The 18,406-nt window shown below is 37.0% G+C and overlaps 1 protein-coding gene across 1 annotated transcript in view; it reads right to left on the bottom strand.

Moving 5' to 3' along the window:
- LOC118266408 (pyruvate dehydrogenase phosphatase regulatory subunit, mitochondrial) overlaps positions 1 to 18,406 on the bottom strand; it is a 45,781-nt gene extending 27,375 nt beyond the window's left edge. Inside the window, exons 1-4 of the mRNA XM_050703953.1 lie at positions 18,019 to 18,406; positions 11,091 to 11,303; positions 6,978 to 7,141; positions 3,741 to 3,874 (exon numbers count right to left, since the gene is read on the bottom strand). Of these exons, the coding sequence (XP_050559910.1) occupies positions 3,741 to 3,874; positions 6,978 to 7,141; positions 11,091 to 11,303; positions 18,019 to 18,266 (759 nt within the window). The 5' untranslated portion in view covers positions 18,267 to 18,406. The remainder of the gene's footprint in view (positions 1 to 3,740; positions 3,875 to 6,977; positions 7,142 to 11,090; positions 11,304 to 18,018) is intronic.

Here is an 18,406-nt window from a genome sequence, read left to right on the forward strand (position 1 = left end):
TATCAATGTTGAATTCGAATTTTCAAGGCCAAATTTAATCAGATTTGAAAATTACTCATGTTTATGGGTTCTGTACTCACTATTAAATAATGTGGAACGGTTATTTTTAATCTTTTGAAATAGCCTATTGCTGATCTCTAATACCTAAGTACTACGAGTAGAAGTTGGAATATTTTTATGTTTTGTTGGAGTAACTCTTACTCATTTTTTTCTTTATAAGTACATTGTGAAATGAGAATTTAACTTCAACTTTGACTACAAAGCGATTGAACAATTCTATTTCTTTGTAAATTTCACAGTCAGACAGACAACTAAATTTAATATTTCAGACAGACGACGCCACTGGCATGTAATTAATGTACAGTTTAAATATGAACTGAATTTTTTCTTTTCATAAAATCCCTTGAGGTACTATTATTTTTTGACTTCTACTACTAATTGAAAAATAAATAACGGGTGATTTTTAAGTGGTTAGGATTAGATTTTCAAAAAAAAACACAAAAGTAATGAACACACTCTCTCCAACATAGCAGCCGGTATATCACGAATAAATGCTTCAATATTGGCTCCCAGTGCGTCAATCGTTGCTGGTTTATCCCTGTAGACATGAGTGTTAACATGGCCCCACAAGAAATAGTCCAAATGCGTTAGATCCCACGATCTAGGCGGCCAACTGACGGGCCCAAACTGTTTACCGAAGGCGGCTCTCATTGCTTCGCGTGTCGTGTGGCATGTGGCACCGTCTTGTTGAAACCACATGTCAGGCATGTCCAAATCTTGCATTTTGGCCAAAAAAAAAAACCCGCCAATCATCACACGGTAGCGCGACCCATTCACAGTAACGTTTCGACCATTGTCGTTGGGCCTTGCGAATGGACCATCTAAACCAGGGCCGCGGCCAGCATTTGGATGAAATCATCATTAAATATTAAATTATATTGATCGTTCTATCGATTCCAATAAAGATTTCCTCAATGTTTTCATTATTTTTGTGTTTTTTTTTTTCTGAAAATCAAATCCTAACCACTTAAAAAATCACCCGTTACCATCAAAAACATCCTGTAAAGAAGCCCAAGTCTCGCACCTCAGTTTCCTACCGTCAAAAGTTGTGAGATCCATGTAATTAAATACCAAGTCGCTTATTTTATTTAGTCCCTACTTAAGGGATTTATGTCTAAGGTTTAGAGTAGTATACATTTTATCAGAGTAGTATTCAGTATTATACATTATTTATTAGAAACGATATTTTATGCTTTTTTCGATACACCTTATTGATTTTCGAAGTAGCGACATATCTTTATATATATAATTCTTCTGTGCGTGTGTATGTCACTGAACTTCTCTTAAACGACTGGACCGATTTTGATGAATTTTTTTGTGTGTGTTCAAGGGGATCTGAGAATGGTTTAGATTCACAATTTTGTCCGCTGGACAATGTTTTTTTCATCAGGACAACGTCTGTCGGGTCCGCTAGTATTTCAGTAAATTCTTAAAAAGAGACATACCTTATCTTTCACCTTTTTTTTCGTCAAATGTTTTTAAAGGTTACCCACGTCTGCCCACGCGCTAGTTTTTGTGTTAACTAGTAGTCTAACTATTTATGAATAGAAGGCAAAAAAAAACAGCTGCGCATATTTACGGTTTTAGAAGATAATATGATAAAAAAAAACTGATAACGTTCAGAACAGAAAAATCAGTACCTTTTGCGGTTTACCACAGAATATGCAATAGAAACTGCAAGAATATATGTAAGAAATTATGATTGGTATTATATGCCATCCTCCGTTCATAAAATACTCATACACGGGGAAAACGTTATCAAACATTTTGCGGTGCTTCCTATTGGACAGCTATCGGAAGACGCACAAGAGTCTCGCAACAAAGACTACAGAAACATGCGACTTCATCATGTCAGAAAATGTTCCCGATCTGCTACTAATGAAGATGTCTTTAAAACCCTTTTATACACATCAGATCCATATAATTACAACAAGTTTGAGAAAGCCTGACGTAGGAAATGTGAAAGATCTTGAAGAAGGGCACTAAGTCTTTTAAACGTAGCACCTGAAAGTGAACCCACATTGACTGATCTTGATCCTGAAGTGATATATAACTTTACCATAACTTTAGCATAATATACTGCACAGTTCTGCATATTCTATCACGATACGACTAAAAATCATGAAGTTCACAGATTTTTAATCCGATACCGAGCTATATTTTCCACAGTGGGCCGTGCCGCTTTTTTTTATTCGACTTGGTGGTCGCCTGCCGCTCCCCCAGATTAGGAATTTGGTTTTGGCCCGTTCAATTATTACATAAGCATTATTTCGTTTTGCTTATTTTGGATTACAAGGCGGGTAGTCTAGATGATAATTACGTCATCGGTAGTTATGTACTTTTTTACACGAATGGCAGCCCTCACATTGTCTACGCGGACTTTTCTGTAGATAATAATGTGGTCTACAACATCGTAGTACATTATTTTGTTCCATCATCAATATCTAGTTATTGCAGCGCACGCGATTTACGCGATTTTTATCGACGGTGGTTTATGTTATTGAAGTTTTCACAAGGATCCCTATTTTTTTTCAAAATAATATATAGCAGTGCGACAATCGCCGCGTCGTGTGTCGCGTAATGCTGCTCATGAATATGAGCCTCTAGCATGGCTTGAAACTAGTCGAGTTCCTCGTCAAAACGTTACGTGAGTAAGCCGATAACATAATAATTAATTTAGTATGTCTCACGAAAGTTACAATAAAATAATATATAGCCTATGTTATTTTGGAAAGATGTACATTCATAATGGTGAAAGAATTTTTAAATCGGTCCAGTACTTATTGAGCCTATTCATTACAAACAAACAAACAAAAATATTACCTCTTTATAATATTAGTTTAGAAGTTTAGATAAAAATACATTTTTATATGAAAAATGTTTACTTAAGCACGGGGGGAGGGGGTAAAAGCTTTGCTTAATTTTATTGACAAGGGGGATAGGGTAAATAATTGTGTGTAATAAATTTGCTTACGTAATATTTGAACGACCCCTTTAACGAAACTGACATCTTTTTATTTTGTTTTTGTATTACAATCTTTTTTACACTAAAACTGTGAAACCTATTTCGTTAAAACTAACACAGACATTGGTACTAGCCGGTAGACGGTGGATCATGTAGAGTGGACAGACAAATATAATAGAACAAAGTAAGTTGAGCACATTAAAATAAAAAAATAAAATGACTAAATTAAACTTTTCCTTTGTTATTATTACTTTTAACTCAACTGTACCTGGGAATCGCTAACTTGTTCCTTTCAACAGTTGAAAACTTCGAAATTCAAAGAACGTTGCAAAAGTTTTTAAAATATTAAAGCGAGGTACAGCGTGCTCCCCTTCTCCTTGTACCGTGTAATTAAGTGAAAACTAGCAACCCTCCGACTGCACATTGTGCATATAAAGGGGATGAATGCAATGTCAATGTCCTAAATGTTTTCTACTTTGTATTAAAATGACTATATGTGTTTTGATTCAATAACACATTATACGATGCCTAATTTTGTCAACTGCACCAATTTTTTTTAATATTTCAAATGATCATTGAGTAAAATAATGATAAGTGTTTCTCTTTACCTTTGAAATTGAATTTTGGTTAAATATTTTAATTACAAAATAAATATTGAAATATATTATATGAAAAACCACAATTTCATAGGTTAAGTTTATAATCAGACACTTGCCTGCCTTGCCCAGAAGCCAGCGCAGTTGACGAAATATTCGCACTCGATCGCGCCATGATTTGTCTCCACTCCGCACACTCGATCGTTCTTCGAAAGCACAGCGGTCACAGAGCAGTCTTCCATCACGCCGACGCCTAAAAAAAAAAACAAGAAAAACACTTTTTGTAATAAAAACCTCCGAAAAATATCAAATCACGACAGAACTCCGAAAAATACTCACTGAGGCAACAATTTATATCCAGAAAACATATTTATTTCGTCAAGAATATAAAAGAAAAACCGTTAAAATATCCAAAACTATGACTAAATGTTGGGGCGCGGGTCGATAGTGTTAGTGCGTGCGCCTCCAGCCAGAGCTGATGACCATCTAACCGAGGGGAGACTAAATCTGTCTACGTACACCGGCACACGGGCTAGCTATGTACCGCACACACACAGACCGCTGGACGCGCACATAGTCACCGCGCCTCACTAGTACATCTACTCTAGAGAAACTACACAGGTCCGGAGTCTGAATTCGCAATATTATTTTTATTTTGCAAAACGAAAAGATATGCCACCTTACCGGCTAAAATATTTCCTGATGTCTCTTCTGTGGAGTACACAATGGAAACGATGTTTTTGTTACATTCATTGAATACTACGAAGAGAATAACAAAGAATGATCAGATGTAACGATACTACAATATCTAATCGTACCGATATGCCATCGGTTATTATTGACAAACAATTACTAAAATTCACACCAATACATATAAAGAATGTCTTGCCAATCAGTTTCCTTTGAATTACATTTTGACAATACATAATTCAGTCTGAATAAACAAGACATTGTTAATAAATTTTCTTGTTATCAAAAAGAAATAGAAAATAATATTATTTCTTTACGTATGTAAGGAGAATGACTAAAACTCGACCATGTTGCGTCTAAATAAATTGTTCTTTTAAAAATCTTATATACTTATGAAATATAATTTCATGTGTGTAATTATATTTAGTAAACTAGCTGCACCCCGTGGTTCTACCCGCGGAAAATCTGATATTTAAGGATAAAAATCTATCTCTCTAAAGAATAAATTAAAGAAATAGGTACCTCGTACCTTAAATTACACATATATACGAGTATTTCCAAACTACATTGGTTAATAGAATATTAATGTCATGATACATATTGGTTACTAAAAATCATGAAGAACCTAGATAAAATGATTCCTTACATATCACCTTAAAGCTTCACTATAATATACTTAGCAGTGCAATTGGTTTGTGGCGGTAATATGCACTGGTTGTCGGGAGATCCTACTCGAGAAAGGCCTACGTACAACTGGCCATGGGAAAAACACTCTTTTCTTAAGTCGATGCCTAGTGTCGAAAACATCTGCCCATGTGACTTATGGGCAAATGATATTTTCACGGGGAACTGCAGCCTTTTAAAAGATATCGGTAAATCTGTTGGTATCATAGGTATTCGCGGTATGTGAGCAATTTGTCCGGATGCAGGGCCAGTGATGATTGTTGCCACTATTAAGTGTTCCCTTAGCTTTATAAACCAGGAGTCTATTACCATTGCACATATTGGGAGGGCTCAAATTTGTGTGCCTACTTTTGATTGTAAAACATGTGGTGGCACGCCAACTGGCTTAAGAGAGTTTAAAAACTCTTTTTTTTTATGGAGGCAAACGAGCATACGAGTCACCTGATGGTAAGTGATGAGCTCCGCCCATGGACACCCGCAACACCAGAGGATAATGTACTTTTATCTTCAATGTTACACACGTTATCAATAGAATTATATTGTTTAAAATCACCGGGAACTTTTTCCATTATAGTACCGTTTATTTCATTAGTAAAGTCAGTCGACGTATTAGTTGATGACAATATTGCTCGCGAATTAACTAAGGCGTAATCGCGAATTAACGCAGTATTAACTAAGAGCAAGGGTTGCTTTCCGCCCGACAAGGACCAGCCCTGTGCGCGCGCCTCAAAGAGTCATCAGACCACCACAGATGGGGCCCAGTAGGGCTGATGCCTGATCCGGAGCTGCGGACTATCAAAGCAGGAGAAGGAACGGAGTGGTTTATAGTCAGTAAGTGTCTGACACTCCCTCTCGCCTCGCCCAAGGCGGGAGAAGTCATTGGATGATTTTCCCCCGCAAAAAAAAAGAAAAAGGTATTAAATAACCGTTACTTTGATATTTTTTACTGTGGTCGGTGGGGTGGGTGACAAAAAATTTTATTTTTTTAATCTATGCGACAAAAAAGTTACCACCAAAAATAGGCGAAATTAAGTCGCAACCTTGCCATAATTCCCAAATCATAGGTGTTAACTACATGATTATAAACAAAATGACAAAAATCCCCATCGACGCGACTAAAAGAATTAATGAGGGGTCTCGCGGTGAAGAGCGGTGCAAAGTATTACTGGGCTTTTTTCGAATTTTCGAAAATTTCTCGGTAGTAGCACGGAGTCTGGAATTGTGTCCAGGATATGGCAATAGGCTCACCCCCTATTACATGGGACTTATAACACAAATGGTGAAAAAGTGGGTGTACATTGTATAGCGGCATTGCGTGCCGTAATGTGCACCTCTGCCTACCCCTTCGGGGATAAAAGGCGTGACGTTGTGTGTGTGTGTGTGTGTAAAAGAATTAATATTCAAGGTCCACTTTTTTCAATTTTTCTCGAAAAGGGTAAGTTTTATAGTACAATTATGTTGGACAGAGTTGTAGACAATTTTATACAAAAATAGTTCATCACTTTTACCCTAATAATTAAATAAATCACATTTTACATTGCTCGGTCCTATTAGTGCGGGAGTAGCGAGTGAAATTCGTCAATTTATGTAAACTATGATTTATTTAATTAAAACCGTGATATCTCACGAAAGAAAAGACGTAAGAGTAAAAGTGATGAACCATTTTTGTAGAAAATTGTATTATCTGCAACTCTGTTGAACATATTTGTACGATAAATATTACCGAAAAAACCGTAAATTTGACCTTTGAATATTTGTTTTACCAATAGTGAGATCGATGGGGATTTTTGACATTTTGTTTAAAATAATTTACTTAACGTCTATGCCAACTGTCGGCTCTATGCGAATTATGTTAAGGATATTGATAACACCGAATAAATAATTATACAATGTGATAGGGGTGGGACTTCTAACCCGTTAAGGCTGAGTACTATCAATCATTTGAACAGAACCGACGAAATATAAAACAGAACAACACATACCGTTTTCAATACATTCCCGCATGAGGGCCATGCAGAGCAGGTGAGGGTCGCCGACTCCATCCCCAGGTATCCAGAGCCCACCCAACACGTCCTCCACGTTGAGAAGTGGCCACAGCTCCTGACATTTCTTTGGTGTGACCAACTCGCACGGTATTCCCCACGAACTGAGTGCCAAGCACGAATAACTATCGCATTCGTAATGTAAACGTATCGAGATGACGATACGTCATGAGACGTTAACGGAGTGTGGCAGCACGAAGCCTATTCTTTCAACTATCGAGAGCTCGAATCCAATTCGATAGTGACGTCATGCTAATGTAAACTAGAGAAGCAGCCAAGTGAACGATTTGAATGACTTGTTGAGCATAAAGATTTCGTCTGAAAACTAAATTAAATTTATATATATATTTCAACCTTTGTGTACACGTTTTATGAAATAATATTTATTAAATAAATATTAATTATGTGCAAAAAGTTCTTAAAGCGAGTTAAGAGAAATATAACGTGACATTATCTATGAAAAAAAATAAGTACTTAGTTTCATAAATTTATATTTTTTTTTATGATTTCCGAACGTCGTATTTGACATCACATTTGTCATGCCGGTTGTTTGTTTGTTATTTTATCTTATGTAAAATGTAAATAAGATAAAATTACAATTTTAACATGTTACATTTAAAATGAGGACGATTCAACTCCAATATGAGCTAATGGTGGAATTTATACAAAAGTAAGTAAAGATTTCTAAATGTTTCTTTGATTAGCCCCTTTTTTTATGTGATGGACAATAGTTTAACGGAGATTTGTCTAAACCCTCCCCAGGGTGGCAGTTACTAGTGGTTTACACCGGAGCGAAATCTGGCGTACCGGCGAAATTCACCGGTGATTTGCCGATCTCCGGAGATTCACCGGTGATAACCGGTGATGAAAACCATTAATTTCAAATCAAGTTTTTATTAATTGAAAAACAAAACAGAATAGATAATAAAATTGGACTTCAACGAACCCTGAACTCTTTGGAAAGCTAGTAGCAAGCGAATTGAACCACATAAACGGCCAAGAGCGCTTTGAGTTGATGACCAAAATAATTAATATCATTCGAAAGAAGCAAATCAGTAAATAAATTATCTTAATTATGTATTAAATTAAAAACTGATGGTTAATAAATATTTCTATTATTTTAGTAGTATTAATATAGTATTGAAAAATAATATTATTTACATAAAAATATTCCAGTTAGATATAATACAATCACCAGAGTTTAATCGGTTAACAACCGATTGATTTTAATCGAGTACTTTTACCGGTATATTACCAGTTATTCTCCGTTACTCACTGCTCCGGTGCAAACCCCTAGCAGTTACATTCAGGCTAAATGGAAGGAGCCATTCAGGCAGCAGCGGATACTTAAACAATATTTGTAATGTAATATTTGATGTATTATCTTTTTACAGATTGGAATATTTGTGGGACCAGTCCAATATTACTGGGAGCAGTGGGCCTACTGTATTCCTACCACACCACTCACTGTTCCTCACGAAGCCTACCCTTCGCCAGCGCCTCCACCAACACCACCGATCCTCCATCCGAGGAAGATAGCTGGAATCCTCCACCAGTGAAAAAACCTAAAGCGAGTTTGATTAAAATGTGTATAGAGAATGACAAGAATGCTATGCTAAGGAGCATGAGAAAAGTTATTATTTTTTATTAGTTGACTATTTTTTATAACTTACTGTTAATTTTATATTTATTTGAATTTTTCTGTTTTTATGTTATTTTAAAATATTATCAAAATATTGTTAATGGCATTGTATTTATAATAATTATTCTAACTGTGTCAATACTGTGAATGTGGTGCATGTCTATAAATTAAGCACATGATCTTGTGTCTTCATCTTGTTTTTCATTAATGTCTTATAATAATAAATAAATAAATTATATATTATTGGGATTAAGATTAGGATAAAATAGTTTTTAAGTTAGTTAAATAATAATAAATAAAAATAAAAATGTGTTTATTGACAAAAGTTAGTACAATAAGTTGCCGGGGCTTCCCAAAAAGTAATCCGAAGATACTTGTGTTGGGATAAGCCTCGCTCTTCCTTGTTATACAATTGTTTCGCTAATTATAACTACGTTATTAGTTATATATGTATATACATTTTATTAACTATAAAAAGAGGATTTTGTACTAAAAAGTAATAAAACACTTGAAATAACTATGGAGTCTATTTATTCTGTCCACCAAAATGTTTTTTAGTAGTAGTTTTCTTTACTTATTTCCTATTACGGTGGATTACATCCTTCGGCATGAATGGGCTAGCTCGACCGGAGTGATACCACGGCCTCACAGATAACCGACGTGAAACAGCGCTTGCGTTGTTTTGTTGTGTGAGTGAGGTTATCGGAGGCCCAATTTCCCCCTTCCTAATGTTCCCAATCCCCGATTCCCCAACAACCCTTAAACGTATTCGTTGTTGTTGGTACAATCGTTGTTAACGATCGTAAGTACTTGTTGTACTTTGTTGGTACAACGACGGTCTTGGCATTTTATAAAAATCACTGCAAGCACTCACTGACTTCACAATATAATGATTTTTGTATTATTACAAATTTCGATACCTTTCTCACCGACAAATTCTCAGTGACAAATGTGTCGAGTCGTTTCGATAGCCAGCTTTCGAAATTTACGTTACCGTACGTCAAATGCTCGTTCGTGCTTCCAATTTGTGTCAAAATGTTCTAGGTTTCGATACCAATACGATACGATTACTATACGATAGTTATCAAAAACATTCGTGCTTGCGATATTTAGTTCCTTTTACGCACGGTAGGGGCGCTGTTCAAATCCCATTTCTTTGGTGTGACCAACTCGCACGGTATTCCCCACGAACTGATTCAAAAACATGCAGAATTAGGGTCAATTCGTACCGCGACAAATAAAAAGGGGTGCGTAACTGTCTGGCTGAGTCTGTCTCATTCATTCATTCATTCGCACAAGGTCAAAAACCTTTTCAACGAACATCAATATTAGATCGTTACGGTATACATTTTGTCCAATATTATGTTTGTCTTCTCCCAACTTTCTGCCTGCATTCCGCACGCGTGGAGTTTACGAGATTTATCTCGAGTAAGCTTTGCGAGGAATATTGGAAAATTCACACACCTATTGTAAATATTGTCATACACGGGACAAATCCAGCCGCCGCGCCCTGAGAATTTCGCAAACAAAAACCTAATGAAACTTCGTCCGCCCCAGGATTAAGCTGTGTACAATGTTGCCAGGCGAAACTATATCGAATAAAGTATAACGAACATGAACATGGCTGCTGTCTGGCGTTATTATATACATTCTGTTTCGGAACATAATTAGGCGAGCCTTAATTGCGAACAACAATAGCCAAATTATTGTAGGCAAAATATTGTATGTCTGCACAGTAATAATAATGCTTCATTTGTGCTTGAGAGTAAGCAAGCAAGGTAAGCAAAGTTTCAAATAATAATCCAGACTGGTTCGACCCTAGTTCGTCTATGGCATTAAAAACGGCCCCATGGCGACAGCCGGGGACTCCAGTGCATGAAGCGGGATTGCATCCCCTAATTGCGTTGGTTCTCATATCACGTTTCACCCTTAAAATAATTAAGCTTATGGGATTGGCGTTCGTAAAGCTCAAACGCCCGGCGTCCCTTTAAAAATTCAAAATGAAAATCTTATCAAAGCATCTGCGCCAGCGAATGAAACTGACTGAATAGATTAAAAAAAAAGAAAAACAAAATGGCGGTTTTAGCAGCTGACAATAATGTACCTGTTTCATCTCCCCTAGGCATAACGTATCATTGTGAAATGAAGGAGAAAAGATCGAAAAGACAACAGGGAAAATAAAGCAATATGTATGATACGTTTCCCATTACTTCTTACCTACAAGCTACGGGCAGGTTATTCCTTTTTCATTATTTCAGAACAAGTCAAGCGTATGACTGTCATTGTTGATTGAATAGTCAGTTCTCGGATTTTGATTAACAGGTCTTTTCGATTATCGAAATTCCCAATGATAGGCAATAAGTTTCCTAACACTTTAAAACAAAACATTTGCTATGGACATAGCTACTTACACAGATTGGCTCTTCATTCTCCGGTAGACAGTCATTCGGTCCCTGGTCCTCGCCAGGAGTAAGGATCCACATTGCTTCCACCCCGTTGGCCTGCCCTTAGCCTCTAGATCTTGAAGAAGCCTGATGGAGGACTGAGTCAGTCGGACTTGCGCTAGCGTTGGTTTAAAAGCACCGACAAGACCTGAAGCGTGCCATCTGCTGCCGGTGCCGACCCTGAGAAAAAAAGAAAGCATATTCACCTTTACATGTTTGTTTGATACGCAGCCTTAAAGTTTAGGCAGATATTAAGTCCATGTATATCTATTATTTTACTTCTGGTTCCGCCGAAGATCAATTGTACCTACATCTAAACCTAGCTCCGGAATCATATTGGTGAAATGTGATAGTGTAAAGTTGTAAACCGTACAAAAATTCAGGCGGTAGTTACATATTCAAACTGAGAATTTTATTATTTTCAATAGGTAGTAAAATTATTGGCTGTATTCTGGGACTAAACTCAGGATGCCTTAATCAGTGTCCAATGACGAGTCTCACACTTTTTTTAAAAAAAGTAATAAAAAATTCTGATCAACATTTTAGTCAAAAGAAAATAATTTCAAGTCCGTCGTTGAACATTTTCAAGACGATAGTTGCAGACCAACTTCTAATTTGGGGAGCTGATACATTTTTCTATTAGCAAGATGTCTGCGTTCACGTTGATGAAAACTTTTAATTAAGCTTCCACGTCAAAAACTCCACCACGAGTTACACGGGAATTAACGTACACTTTTCAATCTTTTATTTTGTAAACTGGACAAAATACTTAGGAACCAACTTCTGCCTAACTGGAGGATAAGTTTTCTGGAATCTGTATTACATGACACCTTCTATTTGCCTAGAGTGTGACAATGCACACGTGTACAAATAAAAACTAACTACAACTACACATAACTAAGTACTTTATTTTCGTGTTAAGTAACTTCTACATGTCAATGTAATGGGTTATGATTATGAGTTTTTTTTAAGCGGGGAAAACCATCCAATGACTTCTCCCGCCTTGGGCGAGGCGGGGAGGAGTGTCAGACTCTTACTGACTAAAAACCACCCCGTTCCTACTCCTGCTTGTCGAGATTATGAGCTTATTATCTGGACACCTAGGTGGAGGATTATCGGTTACAAGTCTGTATACCGCTGCCTGTCCTCAGAAACATAAACATTTACTGCACACTTAAACCAGTCTTTAGCAATTTGTTTTCGGAACAAAATTGTTAGTAGGACTGAACTACTGAGTTCAAGTAAAAGTAAGTAAAATGTTTCTGAGTAGGGTTTGTCTTTGTTTTATATTCGCGTCAAAAATATTCTGAGTAAGAAACTGACTTTACTAGTAGTGTTCTATGAGCAAACGTAAGTACGTTTGCTAAAGGCGCTGCTGATTAAGTAATTAGCGGGGCCCTTAGACACTGTAGGACCAGAAGAGTTACATGTACGTTGCCGGCCTTTCGACCTTTTGGGAGAGCTGGTAGCCTGACTCACACCTTTACATCTTCACTGCCATGTAGTTTTTCTAGGAGTAAATCTTGACCTTTATTTATTTAATCCGCAAAGTCCGTCACGGATGTATCGCGCAGTTAATGCGCCGTGATTACTTGTCACACACCCAACCGCTGCTAGTTTTGAGCGATTACGGCCAATTGGACTAAGGATACCGAATGGAACGTGATGCAGTCGTGCACACTGATTGCACGTCCGGTGCATCAGTTAGGCTTTGTCCACAATAAGTTGAAAGATAAAAGTTTTCAAACTTCACACCAACTTCCTCCTTTTAGGTAATAGGGTAGTTAATGTCCGTTTTCCATGTATTTTTGAAAACAAATACTTTCAAACATATACAATGTGATAGGTGTGGGACTTCTAACCCGTTAAGGCTGAGTACTACATCTAATTTTATCGACAAAAAAATTATATGGGGGGTTGAATTGATTTTTTCGGTAAAAATAATTCACAAATGATTTTTTTTCTCACCAAAACATTATCAAACATATGAAAAAAGTAATGAATTAGTTAGCCAAGGTTATTAGCTACCGTTTGTCGTTTTTTTTTTGTTTCTACGACGCATACAACCTTTGATATCAAAAAAAGTAAAAAAAATATTAAAATAGCCATAATTTTTAGGGGGAGGGGATTCGACCCCTTCGACCCCCGACTTTTGTCGATAAAATTAGATGTAGAACTCAGCCTTAACGGGTTAGAAGTCTCGCCCCTATCACATTGTATATATTTAAAAAATCGCGCTTCTATAATTAGAAATGACGTAGTTGCTCCCACTCCTAAACTTTGATTAGTTTTATCTAAATATTGTTGTCTAATATTTTTTCATTACTACTGACAGACTCAACGATGTTTAATGTTCATACCCCGTCATCATCCCTCTTGTTGTGATTGTGATCATGAGAGTATTAAGGTCTTATGCTGTTGGTACTTACTGTACGAACATAACTATTATAGTGTCCATAGGCGTAGCCGGGGGTGGGGGTTTTGGGGGTTCAACCCCCCCCCCCGAAAAATGCGTACCTAGACATTACAGAGCGTTATTTTTTTAGTTAGCATAGTACATCCCCTGTTTGGCAAAGGTCTCTATATACGACTACCTATGAATTTGTTTATTAAATATAGTGTTTTTTTTGGTCTCACATTTCATGGGTCGACTTTCTTGAACCCCTCAGTATTGCTTAGGTCTTATGCTGTTGTCACTTACTGTACGGAGACGAGACAACTAGTGTCCTAGTAACTATTGCTTTATGGCTGGTTTGGATTAAGTTTTCCTGGAGTTTCTGAATACTCTCAGTAACTAGAAGAAGCATGGATAGGGTCGCTACCCTATTTATCACGGGATAACACCCGCGATAAGTGTTTGTTACGTTTACTCTACTTATTCCTCAGGGAATAAGAGGCATAATGTGATGTAATTTAAATTAGCTACAAGCTAAGGGACAGCTTGAAATTTTGAACCTTAAAAAAATACCGAACCAATTGATGTTTGTGAAGTTAAACGAAGTGTTCCGAAGGGATGGATAGAGGTACAAACGTTATTTAATGTAAAACTTACTTTTGATCAGCACCCGGCGCTCCGATTGGCCGGATCGAATAAACCAACCAATCGTAGCGCTGAACGAGAACGAGCACTATCGTTTCGATTACTTTAAACGTAAAGCAAACTCATACTAAGGTTACTGAACACCGTGTTATAATATCACGTTTCATAATATCTAATTAATTTTCTGTTGACTTACTCGCGCACTCAGAGTCATTTAATGGTTACTTAACCCAGTCCTTAGCAATTGTTTTCCATACAAAATCGTTACTAAAGAATAGTTTAAGTAAGCATTAAATGACTCTGAGTGTGGCAGTATATCATAGAATATTTAATTAGAAGGCAGTAACACATTTTTTTTGACAAATTATAATCATTATTTTTAATAAATTATGGAGCACACTTGAAGTTGTCTGTCAGTCTAATAGAAATCTAATGAGATCATTGACTGGCATTGTGGAACCGGCCCTTAGTCTCATTAAATAGGGAGGGAGCCTGTAGTACTCCTACCAATAAATCGAGTACCTACATAACAAGGCAGACTACAGAAAATTTAAAATATGAATAGAAACCGCGATCCCTCGTCAATTGCAGTTGAAAGTTAGAGACCACTCGTCTCGAGTTCGTATGAAAAGGCATACAGCCATGGATATAGAAATGGTATCGATTAGTACCTGTCTACGCTCCCGAACTATGTACGGTACGAGCTACGAGCAACACGACACTATTGTGTAACTTGATTTTAGAATTCCCTGGGGCCCGTAGTCTGGCTACGTTCCCCCTGCAATAACAACAGTCTCGCCCCGTGCAACATGGCACTAATAATATTACCTACTGGCAACTGTGTGTGTACGTGTACTCGCAGTCTGCATTCAATATGAAAGGGGTGCGTTGTCTGTTTATATGTGGAGCTATGTCTATGAAGGATATTAGCGATTGTAGTTATGCATTAAACTGTCGTAATTGCCTTTTGTGATGCTCGTTTAAGACCACGATGCTTGGCAGCGGTTTTCAATTGCGTGAATTTGTGAAACCAGAAATCGAATACAAGCGGTTGCACTGCGATGTTTTCTCGTGATTGATGTTTTAATAAATAAATAAATAAAATAAACCTTTTTATTTCAGACGTGTTATTATTTTAAACGATGAAATGTTACGAAAACGTGGCAAAAAATAAGGCCACGGCAAAATTTTAATTTCTAAGAGAGGTGATTTAGAGGTGATTCAAAGTCACGGTTAGGGCGGAAAATGCTTTACAACCATAATGCGGTCGGTCGCGGCGTTAGGGTGATTTTTATATTGCAGGTCCCGACTTCTCGGAGTAGTAGCGGTGGGATTAAATCAATAAAATAATGCAAGGATGACATTTCTATCTCCTAAGGAAGCATCACAATGAAAAAAGCTTTCGTCTCTAGGTTCCTTCGTAGGTACTTAGAGTAAAGCTAACTTGCAGGGGCGTAGCTAGCGCCGTATCTGCCGTATCAATTATACGGGGCCCCAGGGCCATGGGGGCCCCCAAACATGGGCTGCTGGCTGGCTTGAGAGACCTTGCCTACTTCTTGACACAGGTGCTTACCAGACACGGAAGTTTCGGCAGATACCTGTTAGTCAGTAAGAGTCTGACACTCTCTCTCGTCTCATCCAAGGGGCGGGAAAAGTCGTTGGATGATTTTACTAAAAAATTAAATGGGCCCTAAACTAATTTTTATACAGGGCCCCGCCAAGCCACGCTACGCCACTGCTAACTTGTTTTACTTTTGATGGCACATAATGTGCACCTCTGCCTAAGCCCTTCGGGGATTAAAGGCGTGACGTTTTACTTTTGACAAAAACAGCAGACCCGGCTTTCGATTTTTTTATGGTTTAGCGACTGAGCGACTCTTTGCGTCTTTGCTGTGCTGCTACTACGTGTCATGGGTCCAATTCCCGTACAAAACAACTCTAGAGAAATTACCACCCTCATTACGTTATCATGCATCGAGCTGCTCTCTTCCAACCAGCCTATCTGGAAGTCATTGGGGGAGGCCTATGTTCAGCAGTGGACGTCTTGTGTATTCTTCCAACATATCCTAAACATCTTCAATAGCTTACATTAGTTTTTAAACAGCAGCGTTTTTTTATCAGTGCATTATTCAATGTAAATGACACCGCTTTATGTAGCTGACATAAGTTTTATAGTTCTCATCAGGATTATCTACATGTTAGTGCATGCTCAACATTATGAAGCTGTTTTAATGATAATCAGCTATTTGAAACCGACGCGACATTGCATTATAGAGAGTCTCAGGATACAAGGCAAACATTGTTTGAAGGTAGTGCATTAATCACAAAGTCAAAGTCAAAATCATTTATTTTAAATAGACCAGGAAGGCACTTTTGAACGTCAAAGCAAATATAATAATATTAATAACGTCTGTCTGTCGGTCAGTCCTCTAGTGAAGCTATTTGCTCGTTCCAAAGTGTAGATTCCTATGGAGAAGAACAAGCAAGAAACTCCTTAGGTTACTCTTTTTCAAATTTAGATGGTTGGCACATGGATGGCACATTAGATGGTTGAATTGTTTTGTGTCTCAATTTACTTCTATAATAAAATTGTATTAATTGTCAATAACTTATTGAATCATGTGAGATACTAAATTCATTTTAACCCATCATGTGCCAAAACATGGATCCATGTGAGACACAATGTATTTTCTATTATGTTTCATATACCAGCATACAAGAAGTTGATAAACTAAAAATATCAGTATACATCCCTATTGTACATAGAGTCTGTCGCTTTCAATTTGTCTTATTAACTAATTTAAATTAATTCAGAAACAACAACAAATACAAACAAGATATGCAGTCCCTTGGATAGATATTTTATTCATTACCAATACTTTTATTAGTTTACATTTATATATTTTTTGAGTCATCATCATAGGTTGGAATTAGGTAGAGTTATTTATGTACTTGCATTGAAATGTTGATATTAATGTGCACCTTCCTGAGATTTCTAATAGACAATTCTGTGTGGCCAACAATATTACAACTAAATAATAAAAAAAAGAAATTAAAAAACATGACTGCATATAAAGAATATAATATTAAAATGAAAAAACCCTAAAACAAGAAAGTCATCGTAAAATTTAAGCAGTCGGGACCCATTCTAGAAAGCCAGCCGTATGTGCCTTGTGCCGTCACTAAGTCTTTATATTTAGAATGGGTCCCGACTGCTTAAATTTTACGATGACTTTAACGACACCTCTCTAGTCAAAATCCATCAAGCCGTTTAGGCTGCAGAGCGTGCCAAACAATTATACATACATACATCCACTCGAAAAACATAACCCTCCTTCTGGCGCAGTCGGGTAAATATAATAGTAAGAATGTCAGAGATAGACATAACTACAAATGTGGCAACATCTTTGAACGGCAACTTTGGACATCCGATGTCGTTGATGTAAGTTTGGCAATGTCGTGTAAAAGTAAATAACTTTCTAAAAAATCACAGGATTTTGTCTGCTCTTCAAAATTAACTATATAAAGAATATAGTGGATATGCCTCAAATCCCGAGATTGAAATCAGTGTAAGTACATACAAGAATACCTAATTCCGACCTTTGGTCATCAATATTATTACTATATCCATGTACCTAAGAGCCGCTAAAACTCTTAAATGACTTTTATAAACTGACTACTTCAACACAGCTCTCTGCAGTAACAAAAATAGAGGATAGAATATGAAAATTTAATAGTTTATACTATCTGAAGAAAGATGTGATGAATGTCAAATATAAAGCGATATATTATTAGCTAGATATATTATTAGATGCAATCTATTACAATGTAATAATTTATAACTGTTGTACTTACTTCTCTTTTTCGATGACAATGGTCTTGTCGCCCCAGCCGCGGCGCGCTAGGTGGTACGCCACCGCGGCCCCCATCATCCCGCCGCCACATATCACTACTTTAGCCTTTGCAGGCAACGCTGACAAACAACCCTCTAGCCGTTCTTCATAGTCGAGAGCATCTAAGCGGCTCGAAAACTTCCTTGACACTATACCTATACATTTATGTGGATTATACCGCCTCGCCCCCAAAATCCGTTTAGCTAACATCGTTTATATTATTTACACATATGTAAAGTAAAAATACAAGAAATTAATAATTAGAAAAAAATATGAACCGGGGCTAAAAATAATCTAAAAATAATCAACCGATTCGAGAGGACATAATGTTTGTTTTGACGTAAACTTGA

This window comes from Spodoptera frugiperda, chromosome 25 (genome assembly GCF_023101765.2).
Source record: "Spodoptera frugiperda isolate SF20-4 chromosome 25, AGI-APGP_CSIRO_Sfru_2.0, whole genome shotgun sequence".
Taxonomy (NCBI): domain Eukaryota; kingdom Metazoa; phylum Arthropoda; class Insecta; order Lepidoptera; family Noctuidae; genus Spodoptera; species Spodoptera frugiperda.